Source organism: Ornithorhynchus anatinus, unplaced genomic scaffold, assembly GCF_004115215.2.
Source record: "Ornithorhynchus anatinus isolate Pmale09 unplaced genomic scaffold, mOrnAna1.pri.v4 scaffold_462_arrow_ctg1, whole genome shotgun sequence".
Classification (NCBI taxonomy): domain Eukaryota; kingdom Metazoa; phylum Chordata; class Mammalia; order Monotremata; family Ornithorhynchidae; genus Ornithorhynchus; species Ornithorhynchus anatinus.
The window spans coordinates 201,218-221,183 of record NW_024396824.1 but is presented as its reverse complement, the minus strand read 5'-3'; the positions used below and the strand labels follow the sequence as shown (position 1 = coordinate 221,183).

At 51.8% G+C, this 19,966-nt stretch overlaps 1 protein-coding gene across 2 annotated transcripts; it reads left to right on the top strand.

Moving 5' to 3' along the window:
* The first annotated feature begins 8,826 nt into the window (after positions 1-8,826).
* LOC114808904 (maestro heat-like repeat family member 5) lies at positions 8,827-14,020 on the top strand. 2 transcript variants are annotated; one of them, XR_005659728.1, is made up of 5 exons: positions 8,827-8,972; positions 9,441-9,901; positions 10,519-10,664; positions 12,788-12,942; positions 13,829-14,020. XR_005659728.1 is itself a non-coding variant. In XM_039911049.1 (2 exons), exons 1-2 carry the CDS (start codon positions 12,902-12,904, stop codon positions 14,013-14,015), a joined length of 228 nt encoding a protein of 75 aa, XP_039766983.1. In that variant the 5' UTR covers positions 12,710-12,901; the 3' UTR covers positions 14,016-14,020. The 2 variants fall into 2 exon arrangements, 1 of the variants encoding a protein (XP_039766983.1); XM_039911049.1 differs by lacking the exons at positions 8,827-8,972; positions 9,441-9,901; positions 10,519-10,664 and having other exon boundaries at positions 12,710-12,942.
* Positions 14,021-19,966: the final 5,946 nt, after the last annotated feature.

Genomic DNA, 19,966 nt, shown 5'->3' with positions numbered 1-19,966 from the left:
TTTAAGAATAAGCCCTTCAAATCTTCTTCACTTCCTTATAGTAGGGTGGTATCGACAGCATAGCTCCAGAGTGGATACAAGCAAATTGGGTTGGACCCGGTTCCTGTCCCACATGGGGCTCATAGTCTAAATCCCCATTTTACAGATGAGGGAACTGAGGCACAGAGAAGTAAAGTCACTTGCCCAAGGTCACCGAGCAGACAAGTGGCAGAAGTGAGATTAGAATCCGTGACCTTCTGGATTCCAGGTCCAAGTTTTAACCACTAGGCCATGCTGGTTCTCTAGTGATTCTATATATCATTGGAGATCATTTGAAGAAGCCCTAGGGGGACCACTACTGGTTTGAAATCAGATTACTGCCCAGAAGCGATATTGATGTCCCTGCCCCGTCTGAAGGTGGGAAGCCAACCAGAAAGTTAGTATATGAAAACCCCTCCATACCCAGACACGGGTGCCTGTCATGAAACACATTCGAGACGTGGGGTTCTGGAATTCCATCCCAACACACACCTGTCTCTGCATCCTTTCCCCTTGCTGGCATTGCCATCCTCCATTCCCAATCCAGCTGGATGGCCGAGGGGCCTTCTGGCTTATATAATAATAATAACAACAACAACAATAATGATAATAATAATAACAATTATAAAGATAACAATAAAAATCATAGCAGTATTTGTTAAGCACTGTGCTAAGCCTGAGGTAGATACAGGATCCTCTGGGTGGACACAGTCCCTGTTACCCATGGGACTCCTGGTCTAGGTAGGGGACAGGTTGAATCCCCATTTCAGGGATGAGGAAACTGAGGCACAAGAAAGTGAAATGACTAGCCCAGTGTCACCCAGCAAGCATGTGTGCAGAACTGGTTTGGTCCACAGTGCCCACCTGGGAGCTGCCAAGGGCCTCAGGGTATCCATTCCCCCCTCCCCGTTCCACTGCCTCCCAACTCTGTAGGGGCCTTAGTTGAGCTTAGCAGGAGTCACGTGGATGACGGGGAAATGGCTGGATAGCAGGCAATATGTGCTTCAGGTCAATTCCTTCTTCAGGTTTGGCTTTAGGAGAACCTGTGTCACTTTTTCCTTCCACTTGCAAGCGGGTTCCTTCTCTCCATCTCCTCCAGAATTTCCCCCAACACCCAATTCCTCTTTGGCCCTGTTTGCTCACTCACTCCGTGTGTTGATGAGGTTTGTTTTCAGGTGGGAAAAATTAGAGTGGCCATCTGGCCATCACGGAGAGTGGGGCTTGAGGCTTCAGGTCCAGTATTCCTCTGCAAACACTTGGGAAGAGCATGGGGCTGGGAATCCAGAGACCCTGTTTCTAGTTTTACCTGTGCCCCTGGCCTGATGTGGATTCCCGGGCAAGTCACTTGACCTCTCTGGCCCTCAGATTGCTCACCTGTAAAATGGAGATAAAAAATCTTTTCTCCCTCCCCTTTGAACTCTGGACCAATCACACTGTCGTGTTTCTACACTCATACTTTATATAGCATTTGACACACATAAGGGTGTTTTTCATAGATGTTGTAATTATTATTACTGCACAGCACTCAAATACATTGATGTATATTCTCCCATTTCCCTTATTTACTGTAAACTCCTTGTGGCTGGGGATCTTGTCTACTAATTCTGAAATCTGTTGCAGTGTACTCCCCCAAGCGCTTAAGAAATCAATAACCAGGATTGATTGACTGATTGATTTTATTGTCTAGACTATGATCTCATTGTGGGCCAGGTTCGTGTCCACCAATACCACTCTAAAGTGCTCTGCCAAGCTCTTAGTACAGTGCTGTGCACAGTATGTGTTCAATAAATCTGAATCGATTGAGAGAGGTTTGAAGGGAAGCATCACTCTACGGATCTCGGAGACTCTTTTGGGTGGGGACTGTGGGGCTGCAACCTCGGCTTCCAACCATTCGACCTCCTTGGGTTTCTTGGGTTTCTTGGTGAATTGTCCCCCAACAACAGTGCCTGGGTCTGGCTGAGGGTACAGTGCCGAGGTTCAGTACTTAGAGGAATGGGTGACGGGGCATGATGCAGGGCAGAAGAGCATGTCCAAGGGTCTATATGACATGAACCCTGCCACCTTCCAAGGAAGAGGCTTGCAAAATCAAACAGGTCCTCCATATACCCCACCCCCAAGCCCCTTCCCTCCCCCTTGGTGCAGAGTCTCACAAAATACAAAACCCATAAAATACAAAACCTGCTCTCCTTGTCAAGCCGTGAACCCCATGTAGGCTGGGGAATGTCTGCCATAGTGTTTAAGCACAGGACCTGAGGCCTAGTAAGAACTTAGTTCCATCATAGTTATAGGAATGTGGGTGACAGTGACTTGATGAAGAATGGGGATGAGACTGAAGCTCACCTGCCTTCGGCCCTCTGTACTCTGTACTCAGGGGAACACAATGCAACAGACACACTATACGGTGATTGGGAAACAATCCCTATCCCCACTGGCCATCCATGCCTGCACTGTTCCCCCACTCCCCATCTACCCCACAGCCAATGAGCAGAGGGCCCCTAAGAAGTGCCGCCAGTGCTTTCCAAATTGCCTTTCCTGTTACCTTGGGCTGGCTTCTCTGCAGGGCTTTCACTCAGAGAAAGTGGCCTTTCCCTCTGTGGTCTCTCCACCACATTGGTGCCCGTAAGCATCTTCAAAGTTGACAGGTGACACTTTGGGTCCATATCAACCAATCCATCATATTTATTGAGTGCTTTCTATGTGAAGACTACTGTACTAAGCACTTGGGAAAGTACAATATAGCAGAGTTGGTAGGCACTTTCCCTGCCCACAGTGAGTTTACAGTCTAGAAGGGGAGACAGACATTAATATGAATAAATAAATTACAGATCTGTCCATGAGTCCTGTAAGGCTGAGGGAGGAGTGAATCAAGGGTGCAGATTCAAGGACAAGGGAGACACAGAAGGGAGTGGGAAAAGAGGAAAGGACAGCTTAGTCATTGAAGGCTTTTTGGAGGAGATGCGCCCTCAGTAAGGCTTTGAAGGTGGGGAAATAAATTATCTGTCACATATGAAGAAGGTGGTTGTTCCACACCAGAGGCAGGACGTGGGCTTGGAATAGGCGGTGAGGTAGATGAGATCAAGGTACAGTGAGTCGGATGGCACTAGAGGAGTGAAGTGTATGGGCTGAGTTGTAGTTAGAGAGCAGCAAGGTAAGGTAGGAGGGAGCAAGTGATCGAGTGATTTAAAGCCGGTGGCCATGAGCTTCCCTTTAATATGGAGAAGCAACGTGGCTTAGTGGAAAGAGAACAGGTTTGGGAGTCGGAGGTTATGGGTTCTAATCCAAGCTTTACCACTTCTCTGCTATGTGACTTTGGGCAAATAACTTACCTCATCTGTAAAATGAGGATTAAGACTGTGAGCCCCACCTGGGACAACCTGATTACCTTCTATTTATACCAGCACTTAGAACAGTGCTTGGCACATAGTAAACGCTTTAACAAGTACCATAATTTGTTTTTATTTATATGGGAGTGGATAGGCAACCACTGGAGGTTCTTGAAGAGGAGGGCAACATGGGTTGGAAAATATTATAGAAAAATGATTCAGAGAGCAGAGTGAAGCATTGACCGGAGGGGAGAGAAACAGGAGGCAGGGAGGTCAGCAAGGAAGCTGATACCATAATTAGGTTGGATAGAATAAGCCCTCAAATTAATGAGGTAGCAGTTTGAGTGGAGAAGAAAGTGTGGATTTTAGAAATGTTGTTGAATCGGGAAGAGTGGAGGACTGACTAAATGTGTGGGTTGAAGAAGAGAGATGAGATGAGGAGAATGGCATGGTTATAGGCTTGGGTGACAGGAAGGTTGGTGGTGCTATCAAATCGGCCTTGTTTTCCCTCTCTTCTCTTCTCCTTTACCATCTCACACTCACCCCTGCCTCCCGGACAACCCTATCTGGCTGTATGTCCTGCCAGCGCCTGAAACTCAATAATAGTCAACCTGAACTCCTCAGCCTATCCTTTTCCTTTCCTTACCTTTCCAGTCATAGCCGACACCACCACCACACTCCCTCCCTTGGGAGTCTGCCATCTTGGCCCCATCCTTCACTCCCCATCTTTCGACCCCCACATCATTCAGTCTGTAATTGAATTCTGTCGGTTTTTCCACCATAGCATTTCCTTTCCCTTCAAGTGGCCGCCTCCCTCCGATCCAGGCACTTGGCTGCCCCTCCCAGCTTGAATACTATGACCCCCTCCTCTCTGGTCTCCCTGCATCAAGTCTCTCCCTTCTCCGGACCATTCTTTGCTGTTCTGCCCAGATCATGTTGCTCTGCACAAGGCTCTCCACTGCTCCTAAACCTCAAATTGTGACCCATTCCTCTGTGCATGAAGCAGAAACTCAGCAGTATGGCCTACTGGAAAGAACGTGGGTCTGGGGCTACAGAAACTGATTCTGATCCTTGCTCGGCCACCTGCCTGCTGTGAGACCGAGGGCAAGTCCCACAACTTCTCTGGGCTTCGATTTCATCATCTGGAAAACAGGGATTCAATATCAGTTCTTCCTCCGACTTGGGCGGTGAACCCCATGTGGGAGATGGACTATGTGTGGTCTGATTATTTCATATCCATCTCAGCGCTTAGTGTAGGACTTGGCACATAGTGAACGTGTAATCAGTGCAGTGAAAGAATTTTGACTTTAAGGCCCTCAACCAGCTAGTGACCTAGTAGAAAGAGTACGGGCCTGGGACACTGAAGACCTAGGTTTTAATCCCCGCTCTGCCACGTACTTGCTGGGAAAAGTCGCTTAACTGTTCTGTGCCTCTGTTTCCTCATCTGTAAAATGGGGATCGAATGCCTGTTCTCTAACTTACTTACACTGTGAGTCCCCTGCGAGACAGGGACTGGGTCTGTCCTGCTTAACTTGATTCTACCCCAGAACTTAGAGAAGTGCTTGACGAATAGTTAGTGCTTATTAAATACAATAATACCAATAATGTTAGTTATCAACTGTCTTCTTCAACTACTCTGCAACTCCTTCCCTATATTCCCTTCAAGACGCGGCTCATTCTCACGTCTCTTATAATGTTGGTATTTGTTGGTATTTGTTAAGCGCTTACTATGTGCCGAGCACTGTTCTAAGCGCTGGGGTAGACATAGGGGAATCAGGTTGTCCCACGTGGGGCTCACAGTCTTAATCCCCATTTTACAGATGTGGGAACTGAGGCACAGAGAAGTTAAGTGACTTGCCCACAGTCACACAGCCAACAAGTGGCAGAGCTGGGATTCGAACTCATGAGCCCTGACTCCAAAGCCCATGCTCTTTCCACTGAGCCACGCTGCTTCTCGCGTCTCTTGCCATTCACCCCTACCTCACACTCACCCCACGGCCATGAATACTCTCCTCATTTGAACCCATCAGACCACAGTTCTCCTTCTCTTTAAATCCCTTGGGAAATCTCACCTCCAGGAAAAGGCCATCCCTGATTCATTTCTATCCCCCCGCAGCTCAGAACCCCCAACCACCACTTTGAAACTTCAGTACACTCAACCTTTCAAAACATCCCATAGTACTTCTGTACCTGTCTTACATACCCTAGAACTGTAGACATCCCTTTTGCTTGTTTCTTCAATTTTTAATACATTTAATACATTTCTGGAGGGATTGGGTTTTTTGGTATTTGTGAAACACTTACTATGTGCCAGACACTGTACGAAGCATTGAGGGCGATGCAAGCTAATAAGTTTGGACCTGGTCCATGTCCTCCATGGAGCTAACAGCTTTAAGTGTCATTTTACTAATGAGGTCACTGAGGCACAAAGAAGTTGAATGACTTGACCAAGTCACACAGCAGACAGATGGCATTGCTTGGATTAGAGCCCGGTCCTTCTGACTCGTAGGCCCATTTTCTCTCCCCTAGGCCAAGCTGATTCTCTCCTCTGTTCAAGCAATGAGAAATCCCCCTTAGACCAGGGACATCTAGCGCCATTTATGGTTTGACATGTATACATGTAATTTTATGCATAGCAATCTCTGAAAACAGATTTTTATCTGGGGCCAAGAGTTTACATATCCTGGAAAAATAGTGGGAAATTGCTTCCAAACAAAATACCTTGAATTCTTGTCAGTCTCTGGGTTAGTGAATGTGTTCGAGTACATATATATTGCAAGTATGTATATATGCACATACATATATACACATATAATGTTGGTATTTGTTAAGAGCGTACTATGTACAAAGCACTGTTCTAAGCGCTGGGGGGGTGGGGGGGATACAGGCAATCAGGTTGTCCCTCATGGGGCTCACAGTCTTTGTCCCTATTTTACAGATGAGGTAACCGAGGTCCAGAGAAGTTAAATGACTTGCCCAAAGTCACACAGCTGACAAATGGCGGAGCTGGGATTTGAACCCATGACTTCTGACTCCCAAGCCCGTGCTCTTTCCACTGAACCATGCTGCTTCTCAATACACCTGTCTCCTTCACTACAGTTGTATGTGTGTGTCAGCCTGCTCTCTGATCTCCGTTCCTCCTCTCTCTCCCCACTCCAGTCTATTTTTCACTCCGCTGCCCGGCTCTTCTTCCTGCGAAACGCTCTGGACATGTCACTCCCCTTCTTAAAAACCTCCAGTGGTTGCCTATCAACCTCTGCGCAAAACAAAAACTTCTCACTCTAGGCTTCAAGGCTCTCCATCACCGTGCCCCTTCCTACCTCCCTTCTCTCTTTCTACTGCCCATTCAATAGGCTCCGCTCCTCTGCCGCCCAACTCCTCACTGTCCCCCTTTCTCACCTATCCCGCCGTCGACCCCTGGGCCACGTCCTCCTGTGGTGCTGGAATGCCTTCCCTCCTCACCTCTGCCAAACTAATTCTCTTCCCCCTTCAAAACCCTACTTAAAGGTCACCTCCTCCAAGAGGCCTTCCCAAACTGAGCTCCCCTTTTCCCTCTGCTCCCTCTTACCCCCACCCCTTCACCTCTCCGGAGCTAAACCCTCTTCTCCCCCTTTTCCCTCTGCTTCTCCCCCTCTCCCATCCCATCCCCTCGGCACTGTACTCGTCCGCTCAACTGTATATATCTTCATCACCGTATTTATTTTGTTAATGAGATGTACATCACCTTGATTCTATTTATTTGCTATTGTTTTAATGAGATGTTCTTCCCCTTGATTATATTTATTGCCATTGTTCTTATCTGTCCGTCTCCCCCGATTAGACTGTAAGCCCATCAAAGGGCGGGGACTGTCTCTATCTGTTAACGATTTGTACATTCCAAGCGCTTAGTACAGTGCTCTGCACATAGTAAGAGCTCAATAAATGCTAATGAATGAATGAATGAATGAATGAATGAATGAATACACAAGCTTTTCTTTCAATATGTCAGTGTGTGGGGCATAGGCTCCAGACAGCAACCACTAGACTCAGCCTCTCCCTGAGCAGCCTCACAGACAGGACAACACATTCCCTGAATGCACTGGAACTCCCCTGCCAGGGCATGCAGAAAAAGGGTCATAGAGTCTGTTCCAACCCCTATGTCTGTGCCTTCGGCACAGGAAGCTGAGGGGCACCATACCAGCCTCACCCATGCAACAGAGTGCCGGCGGCCCTGGATCACCTGCAGAGTCCACCTCCTTCACTCTTGTGCTCCAACTGCAGAACGCTCGCAGTCATTCTCAGTCTCCTTCACGGGCTACTCTTCTGCCTCCCACCCCTTAACTATGGGGTTCCCTCACAGTTCAGTTCTGGGTCCCCTTCTATTCTCCATCTACACTCATTCCCTCAGAGAACTCATTCACTCCCACGACCTCAACTCCCATCTCTATGTGAATGATTTCCAAATCCACAGCTCCTCCCCAATCTCTCTCCCTCTCTCCAGGCTCACATATCCTCCTGCCTTCAAGACCTCTCTACTTGGACTTCCTCCCATCACCTCCCACTGAATATGTCCAAAATAGAGCTCCTTATCTTCCCACCCAAACCCTGTCCTCTCCCTGACTTTCCCATCACTGTAGATGGCACCACCATCCTTTCCGTCTCACAAGCCTGTAATCTTGGCGTCGTGCTCGGCTCCTCTCTCTCATTCAAATGACTTATTCAACCCATCACCAAATCCTGCAGGCCCCAACTTGACAGCATCTCTAAAAGCCGCTCTTTCCTCTCTATCCAAACGGCTTCCATGTTAATACCATCACTCATCCTATCTCGCCTAGATTACTGCATCAGCCTCCTTGCTGATCTACCAGCCTCCTGTTTCTCTTCACTGCAGTCCATACTTCACTCTGCTGCCCGGATCATCTTTCTACAAAAACGTTCAGTACATGTCAACCCCCTCCTCCAAAATCTCCAGTGTTTGCCTATCCACCTCCGTATCAGTCAAAAATTCCTCGCCATTGCCTTTAAAGCACTCCATCCCCTTGTCCCCTGCTTCCTCACTTCGCTTCTCTTCTACTACAACACAAACCACATACTTCGCTCCTCTGGAACAGGTCATCACGGTTCAGTATTGTGATCCATCAGTGATCTCACAACTGGACTAGGAAGGGTCTGCCCAGCTCGAGGGTGGGAGAGCTTCTTTGAGGACTTGGAGTCTGAGAGAGAGGAGGTGGCAGTGGTGGTGGTGGAGGCATATCAGTGGTGGTTTGGTGGTGGTTTGTTTTGTTGGAGAGCATGCATAGATTGGAGTTTAGAGAGGCAAGAGGAGGATTTTGCTTTTAGATTTGACTAGGTTTTTGGGTGGTTGAGAGAAGGCTAGAGAGGTGCGGGGTGGTTGCGGGGTGAATGGGGTGGAGTTTTGTTTCGGTCGGGGTGGGGGTGGGTTAGATAGAGGAGGTTAGTGTGAGGAGAGGGTGTGACTGGTTAATTGGATGTCTCGTCTCAGACAGTGAGTCTGTCCTCCTGTCCGCCGGCCCCAGTGTTGTTGGCTGGGAGGAAATGGAGGGAGAAAATCCATAGAGAGGGGTCTGGGATCAAGATTGGGTCAAGAAAGAAAACACGAACAGAAAAGTGAGGAGGGGGAAAGGGGAGAAGGTGAGTATTGGCAGTGGGATGGGAGGGACGGGAGGGGTGGAAGGTCCCTCCCTGCTCCCTGGCAGATGGGGAGAAGGGAGAGATGGGGGACAGGCGCTGAAGGCCCAGGGACAGGCAAAGGCTTCCCGTCCCAGGACCCTCGCTCTGCTCCTGTCCCATCCCTAACTCATCCCGCTCTCCCTGCCCTCCAGGAAAATTTTTCCAGCGGGCGAGACTCCTAGGGAGGGAGGGTGTGTCTGTAAAATCATAAGAAGAGTGTTTTTCATGCACTCCATTCAGGTCGCTCCAGCACCTGGGGAGGTGGAAATCAGCAAGGAAGTACAAGAGGTGAAGAGCCCAGGGTGGGAGCAGGGCTTGGGGCCCAGCGGAGGGGCAACTCCAGCCCTAGGGCCCCCAGACGGGCAGGGTGTGCAGGGCAGAGATGTGGCCCTCTAATCCAGCTCTCACAGCGAGATTTCTCTCTCTCAGAACGCTGCTTCTGGCTCATCCTTAATGAGCTCCGTGGGAACCAGGCCGAAGACGATCGCGTAGGAACACACTCCCCAACAACCCAGACTTGACCATCTCTTCCAGGATCTACCCAGTCCGGGACTAAGCCACTCCAGGACCCAGAGAGCCGAGAGTCATGACAGTGCCTCAGTGCTTAGAACAGTGCCTCTAGTTTAGAACAGTGTCTGGCACATAGTAAGAGCTTAACAAATACCATAATTGGGATTATGATTATTATTATCATCAGAATAATTATTGAGCATTGACTGCAGACAGAGCAAAATCCTACAAGCTCAGGAGTGTGCAATACAACTAGAAGGAATGAGCCTTGCTCTCTTGGACCTTACAATCTAGAGGGGAGGTCACCTGCCAGCCATGGTAACAATGGGGACACTGGAAAAAACTTCAATCTATCTTGGACAGCAAAAAGCAAGCAAAAGGTGAATAAGCAACTGGAATAAATCATTAGAATACAGACATAATTGCGAGGGTAAGCCAAACACAGAGGTAGGGGATTAGTCAGGGAACATCTGCGGAGGAGGAGGGATTTGACGGTGGGAAAGCAGCGTGGTGTGGGAGGTGTGAGGGTGAGGGAGTTCCTGGCTGGTGCAACAGCGTGTACAGAGGGTCAGAGATGGGAGACGTGAGAATGGAGTACAGATGGAAAGTTAGTTTGGGAGGAAGGAAGCCAGGAGATGTAGCAGGAGAGGAGATCACAAACCATGGCTCTAAGGGGCAGAGAGCGCCAAATCCAAGGATGAGAAACTGATGCTTGAGGCGGGCAGAGTCAGCAGGGAAGAGACTCATCCCCTTAGAGGTTTAAGAGGAGCAAATTGGTGCGTTCCCTGCTCCACTGTTAGAAGATGATCGGGCAGCTGAGGGAGGCTCGGTGGTTCAGGAGCTGTTGTTGAGATTTGTGGGTTGGGGCAGAGGAGAGACAAGAAGCAGGGACTTTTGAGACCAAAGAGGTTCTACAGGGGGAGAGGTCAGCTCCTGAGAGAGCCTCCCCAGGGGAGCAATCCCCAGAGTCTCCCTCACCTGGCTCTTCTCTCTTCAGGCCTTGGCCAAGAATCTTACAGCAGTTCAGGTGGCTCATCAGGAGGTCCTGACCGGTTTGAAGAGCTCCAGCTTGGCCAGGGTGAGCCACACGCAGTCAGGGCCCTCCCCATCCTGCTGCAGAAGTCCGGAGCCACAGCAGATCAGGTAAGACCTCCCTCGGGACACATCACCGGAAGGACCAGATGGGGCTGGACGGGATTGTCCTCAGAGGCACGGGGGGGGGGGGGGCTCATCCCTTCCCACTTCCCTGCCCTGCCCTGCCCTGCCATAAGATTGGTAAAGTGGAAAGAAATGGGGTGGAAGGGGTAACCTGCTTAGGAATAGGACCATTAGTCTTGGCCCAAAGCTAACATCTATAGTCTCGACCATTAGCCAGAGTCTGGCCACTATTCCATGGTGAAGTAAAAGGGCATGGGCCTGGGACTCAGAGCTCCAAGGGTCATATCGAGGCCCCACTTCTTGCAAGGTCTGTCACCCCAAGGTCACATTTTCCTCCTCTGTCCAGTGGGGATTCGATGTCGGTTTTCCTCCTATCTCTCTGGTCGCTCATTCTCAGTCTCTTGCATGGGCTCTTCCTCTACCTCCCACCCCCTAATGATGAGAATCCCTCAAAGCTCAGTTCTGAGTCCCCTTCTATTCTCCATTTACACTCACCCCCTTGGAGAACACATTCAGTCCAATGGCTTCAACTACCACCTCTAGTATGGGCCAGTGGCAAGAGCACGGGCTTGGGAGTCAGAGAACCTGGGCTCTAATCCCGGCTCTGCCTCTTTTTGCTGTGTGACCTTGGGCAAGTAACTTGACTTCTCTGCCTCAGTTGGCTCATCAGTAAAATGGGGTTTGAGACTGTGAACCCCACGTGGGACAACCCGATTGCCTTCTATCTAACCCAGGGCTTAAAACAGTGCTTGGCACATCATAGGCGCTTAACAAATGCCATAATATAATGATGATGCTAATAATAATAATGATTATGATTCTATGTGGATGTTTCCCAAATTTATATCTCCTTCTCTTCCCATCCAAACCCTGGCCTCCTGCTGTTTTCCCCATCACTCTTAACAGCACCATCATCCTTCCTGTCTTCTGAGCCCAAAACCTCAGCATTTTCCGGGACTCATCGCCCTCATTTAACCCACGCCTACAATCTATCACTAAATCTTGTTGGAGCAACCTTCACAACATTGGGAAAATGCACTCTTTCCTCTTCATCCTTCCAAACTGCGACCATGTTAATACAAGCACTTCTTTTATCCCGCTCCAATAACAATACCAGCCTTCTTGCCGACCTTTCTACTCCCTGACTATCCCCATCCTAGTCCATACTTCACCCTCCTGTCGCTCAGTCCATGTTTTCCCAGCCCTCAAGAACCTCCAGTGGTTGCCCATCCACCTCCACTTCGAACCAAACCACTCTTCAAAACACTCCATCGCCTGGCCCCTGCCTACCTTACCTCACTACTCTCCTACTACAACCCCACCCGCAGCACAGAGAAGCATCATCGTGTATTGGAGAGAGCACAGGCCCGGGAATTAGACGGTCATGAGTTCTAATCCCAACTCCGCCACTTGTCTGCTGGGTGACCTCGGGAGAGTCACTTCACTTCTTTGTGCCTAAGTTACCTCAACTTTAAAATGGGTATTGAGACAGTAAGCCCCACATGGGACAGGAACTGTGTCCAACCTAAGTGGCCGGTAATACAGCGCCTGTCACATAGGAAGCACTTAACAAATACCATAATTATCATTATCATTATTTCCTTTCTCTAATGCCAATCTACTCACTCGACCTCAATCCATCTCGTCTCTTTTGCCGCGACCTCAGGCCCACATCCCACCCCTGGCCTGGAAGGCCTTCCTTCTTTGAAGCCAATGGACAATTACTCGCCCCACGTACAAAGCCTTACTGAAGGCACATCTCCTCCAAGAGGCCTTCCCTGACTTTGCCTTCATTTGCTCCTCTCCCATCCCCTTCCGCATCACCCTTGCACTTGGATTTACTCCCTTTATTCACCCCTACTAACTGCTCTCTAATCCAGTCCCTCTCATGTCAAGGCAAACTCTCTGAGGAATATTCCCAATCCACAGCAACGTTCTCTATCTTTTTGTAATCCCTTAAGATTTGCACCACTCCGTGACTAACGTGGGATCTGTCTTCATTCAGCAACCCACTGCCTGGATTCAACTCAGCTGCCCAAGAGGGCGGTGGGGAGTCAAGGATGGATCTGAGTCTGACACCAGCCGTCTCTTATCCCCTTCCCCTCCAGGTGGCCCAGCTCGAGAGGAGCATGTATCTACACCTCCCCTCCTCCCGCAACCTGGACTAGAAGACCACCCTCCTGAAAGCCCTAGTCCTGCTCTCCTGCCATCATCCTCGGGCCATGGAGCTGGTCTTCTTAGAGCACTTGCTGCCCCTGGACAGGTATCCCGCCCTTCCCCCTGCCCCATCCCCCAAAGCTGGTAGGCTGACACAAGAAGGAGCGACTCCGGAGCCCTCCTTGATATCTGCTTCCCCCAGCTCTGTTCCTTCCCAAGAGGGCTTGGTCTGAGTTGGGGAGGGGTGTGTGTGTGTGTGTGTGTGTGTGTGTGTGTGTGGTCAAGGGCGCTCAAGTTACCGAGGTCAGAGCCTCTGACTCTGAGACTGATCTTCAGGGTTCCTGCAGTCCCCATCCGGGCTCCACCCCGCCTTCTTCTGAGCGGCCAAATCCGGGAAAGGGCTATGAGCTCTGACCCCTGGGGCTGGTCTGAACTGGGAGTGAACTGGGAAGGCTGAGACAGGTTTGTGGCCCTTGCAGACAGGCCCTGGAAGTCTGGAAAGTGGTGGGGGCTCATGCCCAGCTTACCTACCACGTGATAGTATTGCTGACGTCTAGGGTGCTGGAATGACCGGCACTGGGGAACAGTGAGCAACACGTGGTCCATCCCAGTGAGTCCCCACACCGACCCCAGAGGGAGGGGATGAGTGGCGGAGCTGACCCCAGAACAAAGGGTCCTCTCTCCTTGTGGCCGGGCAGCCCTCCCCTTCTCCCTGTGTCCCCATGACTTCCTCACTTAGTCCCCAGCCCGGAAAGCAAGGTGGTCCCTGAGACCAAGGCCGGTGGGGTAGCTCACGTGTCCCAAGGTGAAGGGAGCCGTGGGACAGGATCGGTCCTGGGGCTGGCCACTGTGATCCCTCCCAGGGGTCTTGGACTCCAGAGGGGCCGTGGCTGGGTTCAGGGGGGACAGTGTAAGGTGATGAGCAGCTTCTCAGAGAGCAAAGAGGACAGTGGGGGGAGACTCCAGGCTGAGTCTGCATATTTTCCCCACAGGCCACCAACACTCTATGATCTACTCTTCATCCAGGAGTACTCCAAGACCATGACCCAGTTCTTCCCCCAGCTCTTCTTGGCCTTCATCACCCAGGTCCACTATGTGCTGGAGCTGGGCCTGCGGGAGGACCAGAAGCAGGAGGCCAGAAAGCCCATCGTGCCCTCCAACCTCGGCCCCTGGAGGTGAGCGGAGCAGGGAAGTGGGACAGGAGAGGGTGGCCCAGAGGCCTGCTTGTGTGGCTGCAGCCACATGCTGATGTGGCTGGTGGTTTCTGGTGAGGTGGGGGCTTGGGGCTGGTCCCGGTCCTCAGGGTCAATGTTGACAGCCCGTTGGATGGGAGTCCCTGGCAGAGATTGCATGGGCTTTAGGTGGGCCTAAATGGGACGAGGAAACTCTCACTCATTCCTGCTCCAGTCCCCTGGCAATGGCTGATGCAGCAAGCGAAACAGAGGAAATTGCTGCCATTGGCTTGAGACAGACAGCAACTTCTACAGGGAAAATCTGCCATTGACAATGCCTGACCACAGTTACTACTCTTACTGGGGAAGGAGCCCAGGGAAGTCGGTGCTTGGATTAGCGGGACACAGGGGGAAAGGGGCCCTGCCAGGCTAGGGGATGAACCTGGCAGAATTTGACAATTGGCCTCTGGTACAGTTGGGTGGCACCTGGAGACAGTTCTGAGGTGTCCTGGTTCTCAAACAATCAATCAAACAAATGATATTTATTGAGTGCTCACTGTGTGCAGAGCACTGAAATAAGCACTACCAATCTAACAGAGTTGGCAGGCACATTTCATGCCCACAGTGAACATACAGTCAAGAGGGGGATACAGACATTCAAAAAAAAAATCAATAAATACACAGAAATAAATTTGGGATATGTCCATAAGTGCTGTTGGGCTGAGAGAGGGGTGAATAAAGTGCTAGGGCAACGTAGACGGAGTGGGTGAAGGGGAAATGAGTGCCTAGTCGGGGGAATGCCTCTCGGAGGAGATGTGTCCTCATTAAGGCACAAAAGGCAACAAGGTCCAATAAGGCTTTGAAGGTAGAGACAGTGATCGGCTGTCGGATATGAAGAGGGAGGGCATTCCATGGCAGAGGTGGGCTGTGGGTGAGAGGTCGGTGGAGAGATAGGTGTGCTCGAGGTTCAGGTAGTATCCTGGCATTAGAGGAGCAAATTGTGCGGGCTGGGCTGGAGTAGGAAATTGAGGAGGTAAGAGATAGAAGGGGTCATGTGACTGAGTGCTTTAAAGCCAATGAGAAGGAATTTCTGTTTGATGCCTAGGTGTATGGGCGACCGATGGATGTTGTTGAGGAACAGGGGCATATCTGTGGAAAAATCAACGGGCAGCTAAGTCAAGACTGGACTGGACTGGGGAGAGCCAGGAGGCAGCAGGGGATCAGCCAGTAGTCTGATGCGATAATCAAGCTGGTGTAGAAAAAGTGCTGACAGTGACATGGTAGACGTACAGATGGAGAGGCAAGGACGGATTTTAGTGATCAATCGATCGATAGTGTTCATTTAGTGCGTACTGTGGTGCCGAGTACTGTACTAAGCGCTTGGGAGTGTACGATAAAGTAGAATTAGCGGACAGGTTCCCTGCCCATACCGAACCTACATACTAGAGGAAGAGGTGTCGTGAAGTTGGACCTGACAGGATTTGGTGACGGACCGACTACGTGGGTTGAGCGAGAGATGAGTGGAGGAGAATGCCAGATTTGCGATAGAGGGAGGAGTGTGGTGCTGTCTCCAGTGACAGAGGCATTTCCTCGTCATCCTCCAGTTCGGGAGACTGACAGCCGCTTTTCCACTCCCCTCCCCTGCCTCCACTCCTGTTCCTCAGGTTGTCCCTGGAGGCCCTGAAAGGGATCCTGTCCAGCCACGGCTGCTGGAGGATGTTCACCTCCTTGGAGCTGCAGGGCATCTGGGACCTGTTCTCGTCCCTGGAAACCTCCCAGGAGGGTGTGGTCCTGCTGGCCAAGTACCGGGAGCTGGGGCCCAGCGGTCTCCTGGGGGATGGGACTGGGGGAGAACGCAGGCGGGCAGAGCATCATCAGGATATCTCTGGCCTGGCCCTTCCTTGTTCCAAGCTCAGTCTTCCCAGCCCAGGAGTTCTCGGGACCCTCTCTGGACTCAGGCCGGCTGTGCTGTATGTCTCCCTCAGGACTCTGGTCCAGACTAGGTTCCCCGTTATGGGTGGCCTCCTGAGGGTGGTGGCAACTTACCTGGTAAAGATGTGCCGGCAGGGAAGGTGCGTGGCCATGGGGTTCCTGGTCGAGGTAAGTGGCGGTGCCATCCTAGCTGGGCAGAGACTAGAGAGCATGGGGCCCTGGGATAGACTGTGGGATGGGAAGGACTCTGGAGGAGGAGGGAGGAGCTGGGAAGGAGTCAGCCCATTGCTTTTGCTCTCTGCCCGTGACCCAATACCACCACCCCCACAACCCGAGTCAGCCCCTGCCCTCGCTCGGAGGAACCTCCCTCGTTCCCCTTCCCTGAGGACGTGGCCCACCTGGCCCAGGGGTCCATCGCTCACACTGTTTATCTTGGGAGTTGATCTGTATTCCTAACGTGAACTCGGTCCTGCCCCTGCCCCTTGCAACACATGTCACTCCTCTCCCGTGACACCTCCAGTAGTTGCTTATCAACCTTTGCATGAAACAAAAACTCCTCACTCTTGGCTTCAAAGCTCTCCATCACCTTGCCCCCTCCTACCTCACCTCCCTTCTCTCCTTCTACTGCCCAGCCCGCACACTCTGCTCCTCGGCTGCTCACCTCTTCACGGTCCCTCGTTGGCGCCTGTCCCGCCGTGGACCTCTGGCCCACATCCTACCGCTGTCCTGGATTGCCCTCCTTCCTCACATCCGCCAAACCTACACTCTTCCCCTCTTCAAAGCCCTTCTGAGAGCTCACCTCCTCCAGGAGGCCTTCCCACACTGAGCCCCCCTTTCCCTCTACTCTTCCTCCCCTCCCCATTCCCCCTTCTCCCACCCTCTGCTCTTCCCCCTTCCCCTCTGCACAGCACTGTGCATATTGGTATATCTTATTTATTACTCTATTTATTTTGTTAATGATGTGTATATATCTATGATTCTATTTATCTTGATGATATTTATGCCAGACTACTTGTTTTGGTTTTTTTATTTTGCGTTTAGACTGTGAGCCCGTTATTGGGCAGGGATTGTCTCTATCTGTTGCTGAATTGTACATTCCAAGCGCTTAGTACAGTGCTCTGCACATAGTAAACGCTCAATAAGTATGATTGAATGAATGAATCTGCTGGAATGGCCTGGTGGATGTGACCTGGAGGAACCTGACCCCTTAATGCAGGTCACCAGTATACAGGCGCTCACCAGTCAACATCTGAATCCCGAAAATGTGAGAAACTGAGGGCCTGTCCATCCCTGCCCTGGAGCCCAGAGCCCAGAGCCCAGCATCCGGGAGCCGTGGCTGGGAGTACTCAGCACGAGAACCACACTCCCCCATTATCTCCTCAGTGAGGGCGTGAGTCGGGGCAGGAGGCTGTCTTGGGTGAAAACCTTTCCCTAACCCGCTCTCTCCTCTCGTCCGCTCAGGGGCCACTGCTGTGGACCCAGTTCCTGGCCCTCCTGGAGGTACTGCATAAGGATGAAGAGGAGTCCCTCTTGGCTGCTCTGGCCATTGTAACTTGGAGGCCCACAGCCTGGGTCAGCAGGGCCTGTGCAGTCTCCTCCAGGAGATTGTTTTCCTGCTGGGTCCCTACATCGCTACTGTGAATCTGGAGGCTTGAGGGTGGAGTCTGGGGATCAGAGCCCAGTACAAGAGCCCAGGACCCTCTGACTCTTCCCCAGGAAGACTTGTCCTCTGCTCTGCTCTGCTCTACTCTAATCTTCATCCCCACTTTCCCCCATTCAGAGCCACCTCGGGGCTGTGCCTGCCCCAGCCTCTTCTCCAACGCAGCCATCCTCAGCCCGACTCACCAGCCCCTTGCTTAGCAGCAGCCCTTCCTTCTGGTAACCCCAGCTGCAGGTTCCCCTGCAAGAGAGAGCCAGAGTGTGCGCCGCTGCCCTAGAAGTGCTGGAAGCCATGGCCCTTGCGGGGTTAGGGAGGAGCGGACCGGCTTCCAGAAAGAAATGATCGACCACCTCCTCCCAGTTGTCATCCGTATGAAGGACGAGGACCCGCAGTGCAGAGAGTTGAGTCACTCCCCGTCTGTTGTCCGTGGCCTCCGCGATCCCCTCCCAGTCCCTTTGTCTCGGTTGCTGGTCCCAGCCTCTCCGGCCCACTGACCCCGCCTCTGGCTCTCTTTCTCCAGAAAGCCCGAGTGACCTTCTTCCACCTCATCCTCAGCCTGGGATGAGGCAGTGGAGGGACCAGCTCCAGTGCCCGGCGGGTCCTTGGACACATGGGGCCCGGAGTGGTGGGGGCTACTGGAAGATGTGCTTTCGGTTTGTGGGTCTGAATGAATGGGGAGGATCTAAGTCCCAGGAAGCCATTATTGTGGCCCATCTGTGGACCCCGGCTACAGAGAGCAGGGTTGGGAAGGAACCTGCTCGCCCTTACGGAAACCTGGCTCACTCCTGAATTCACGGTCTCCGCTGCTGCTCTCTCCAGCGGAGGCCTCTCCTTCTCACACTCCCCCAGACTCACTGGAAAGGGAGGAGACGTCGGCTTCCTTCTCTCCCCCAGTTGCCGCTTCCGCACTATCTCTCCTCCCCCTTCCCTCTCCTTCCCCTACTTTGAAGCCCTTATCATTCGCCTCTACCACCCCCTCCAGATACTTATAGCTGTCATCTACCGCCCTCCTGGACCCACCTCCAATTTCTTCAACCACCTAGACCGCTTTCTCACCTTCCTTCTCCCCTTCTCTCTGCCCACTCTGATTCTCGGAGACTTCAACATCCACATGGATGTACCCGGTACTCCTATGCCGCCCGCCTGCTATCTCTCCTCGACTCTGCCGACCTCCTGCTCCACCATACCTCCCCCACTCACCGACTTGGTCACACCCTCGATCTCGTCATCTCTTACCGCTGCACTATCTCCTCCCTCACCAACTCCGAAATCCCTCTCTCAGACCATAACCTTCTCACCTGCCTCATCTCTCACGTTCTCTCCCCCTGCGAATCTTTGCTACTCCCCTACAGAGACCTCCGCTCTCTTGATCCCATCCATCTCTCCAAAAGCATCTCTCCCCACCTTGCCCCCCTGTCCTCTCTTCCCAGTCTCGATGATCAGGTCACCGCGCTCAACTCCACCCTCGCTACTCATCTCAACTCTCTCGCCTCTCTTTCCCTCCGCCGCTCTCGATCCACTAACCCACAGCCCTGGGTCACTGCCTCTGTCCGCCTCCTAGGTTCCTATGCTCCAGCTGCCGAGTGCTGCTGGCGAAGTTCCAAGCACCAAGCCGACCTTATCCATTGTAACTTTATCCTTTCCTGCCTTAACTCTGCCATCTCCTCCGCCAGGCAAAGCTTCTTCTCCTCCCTCATCGACACCCATGCCCGTCACCCCCGCCAAATGTTCCGGACCTTTAACTCTCTCCTTAGGCCCCCTGTTCCTTCCCCCCCCCCCCCCCGCCCCACTCCCAGTGATCTGGCCACCTACTTCATCACGAAAATTAACACACTCAGGTCTGAACTCCCCAAAGTCACCCCTCCTCCTCTTGCCTCGCCCCCCAACCCTCTCCCCTACTTTCCCATCCTTCCCTGCAGTATCCTCAGAGGAGATCTCCTCCCTCCTCGCAACTGCCACCCCCTCCACCTGGGCCTCGGACCCCATTCCCGCTCACCTTATAAAAACCATCGCCCCTGCCCTCCTCCCCTCCTTAACTTCTATCTTTAACCGCTCACTCTCCAATGGCTTCTTCCCCTCTGTCTTCAAACATGCCCTTGTCTCCCCCATCCTAAAAAAACCCTCTCTCGACCTCACTTCCCCTTCCAGTTATCGCCCTATCTCCCTACTACCCTTCCTTTCCAAGATACTAGAACGAGTCGTCTACACTCGCTGCTTAGAATTCCTTAACTCCCATTCTCTCCTGGATCCCCTCCAATCTGGCTTCCGTCCCTCCACTCTACCGAGACTGCTCTCTCTAAGGTCACCCATGACCTCCTTATTGCCAAATCCAATGGCTTCTACTCTATTCTAATCCTCCTTTACCT

What these genes read in the sequence shown, in the direction of transcription:
- LOC114808904 (XM_039911049.1), top strand. Translation starts at nt 12,902, where the DNA reads ATGGAGCTGGTCTTCTTAGAGCACTTGCTGCCCCTGGACAG. An exon ending in CACTTGCTGCCCCTGGACAG is followed by an intron (nt 12,943 to 13,828) that starts GTATCCCGCCCT and finishes TTTTCCCCACAG; the next exon opens with GCCACCAACACTCTATGATC.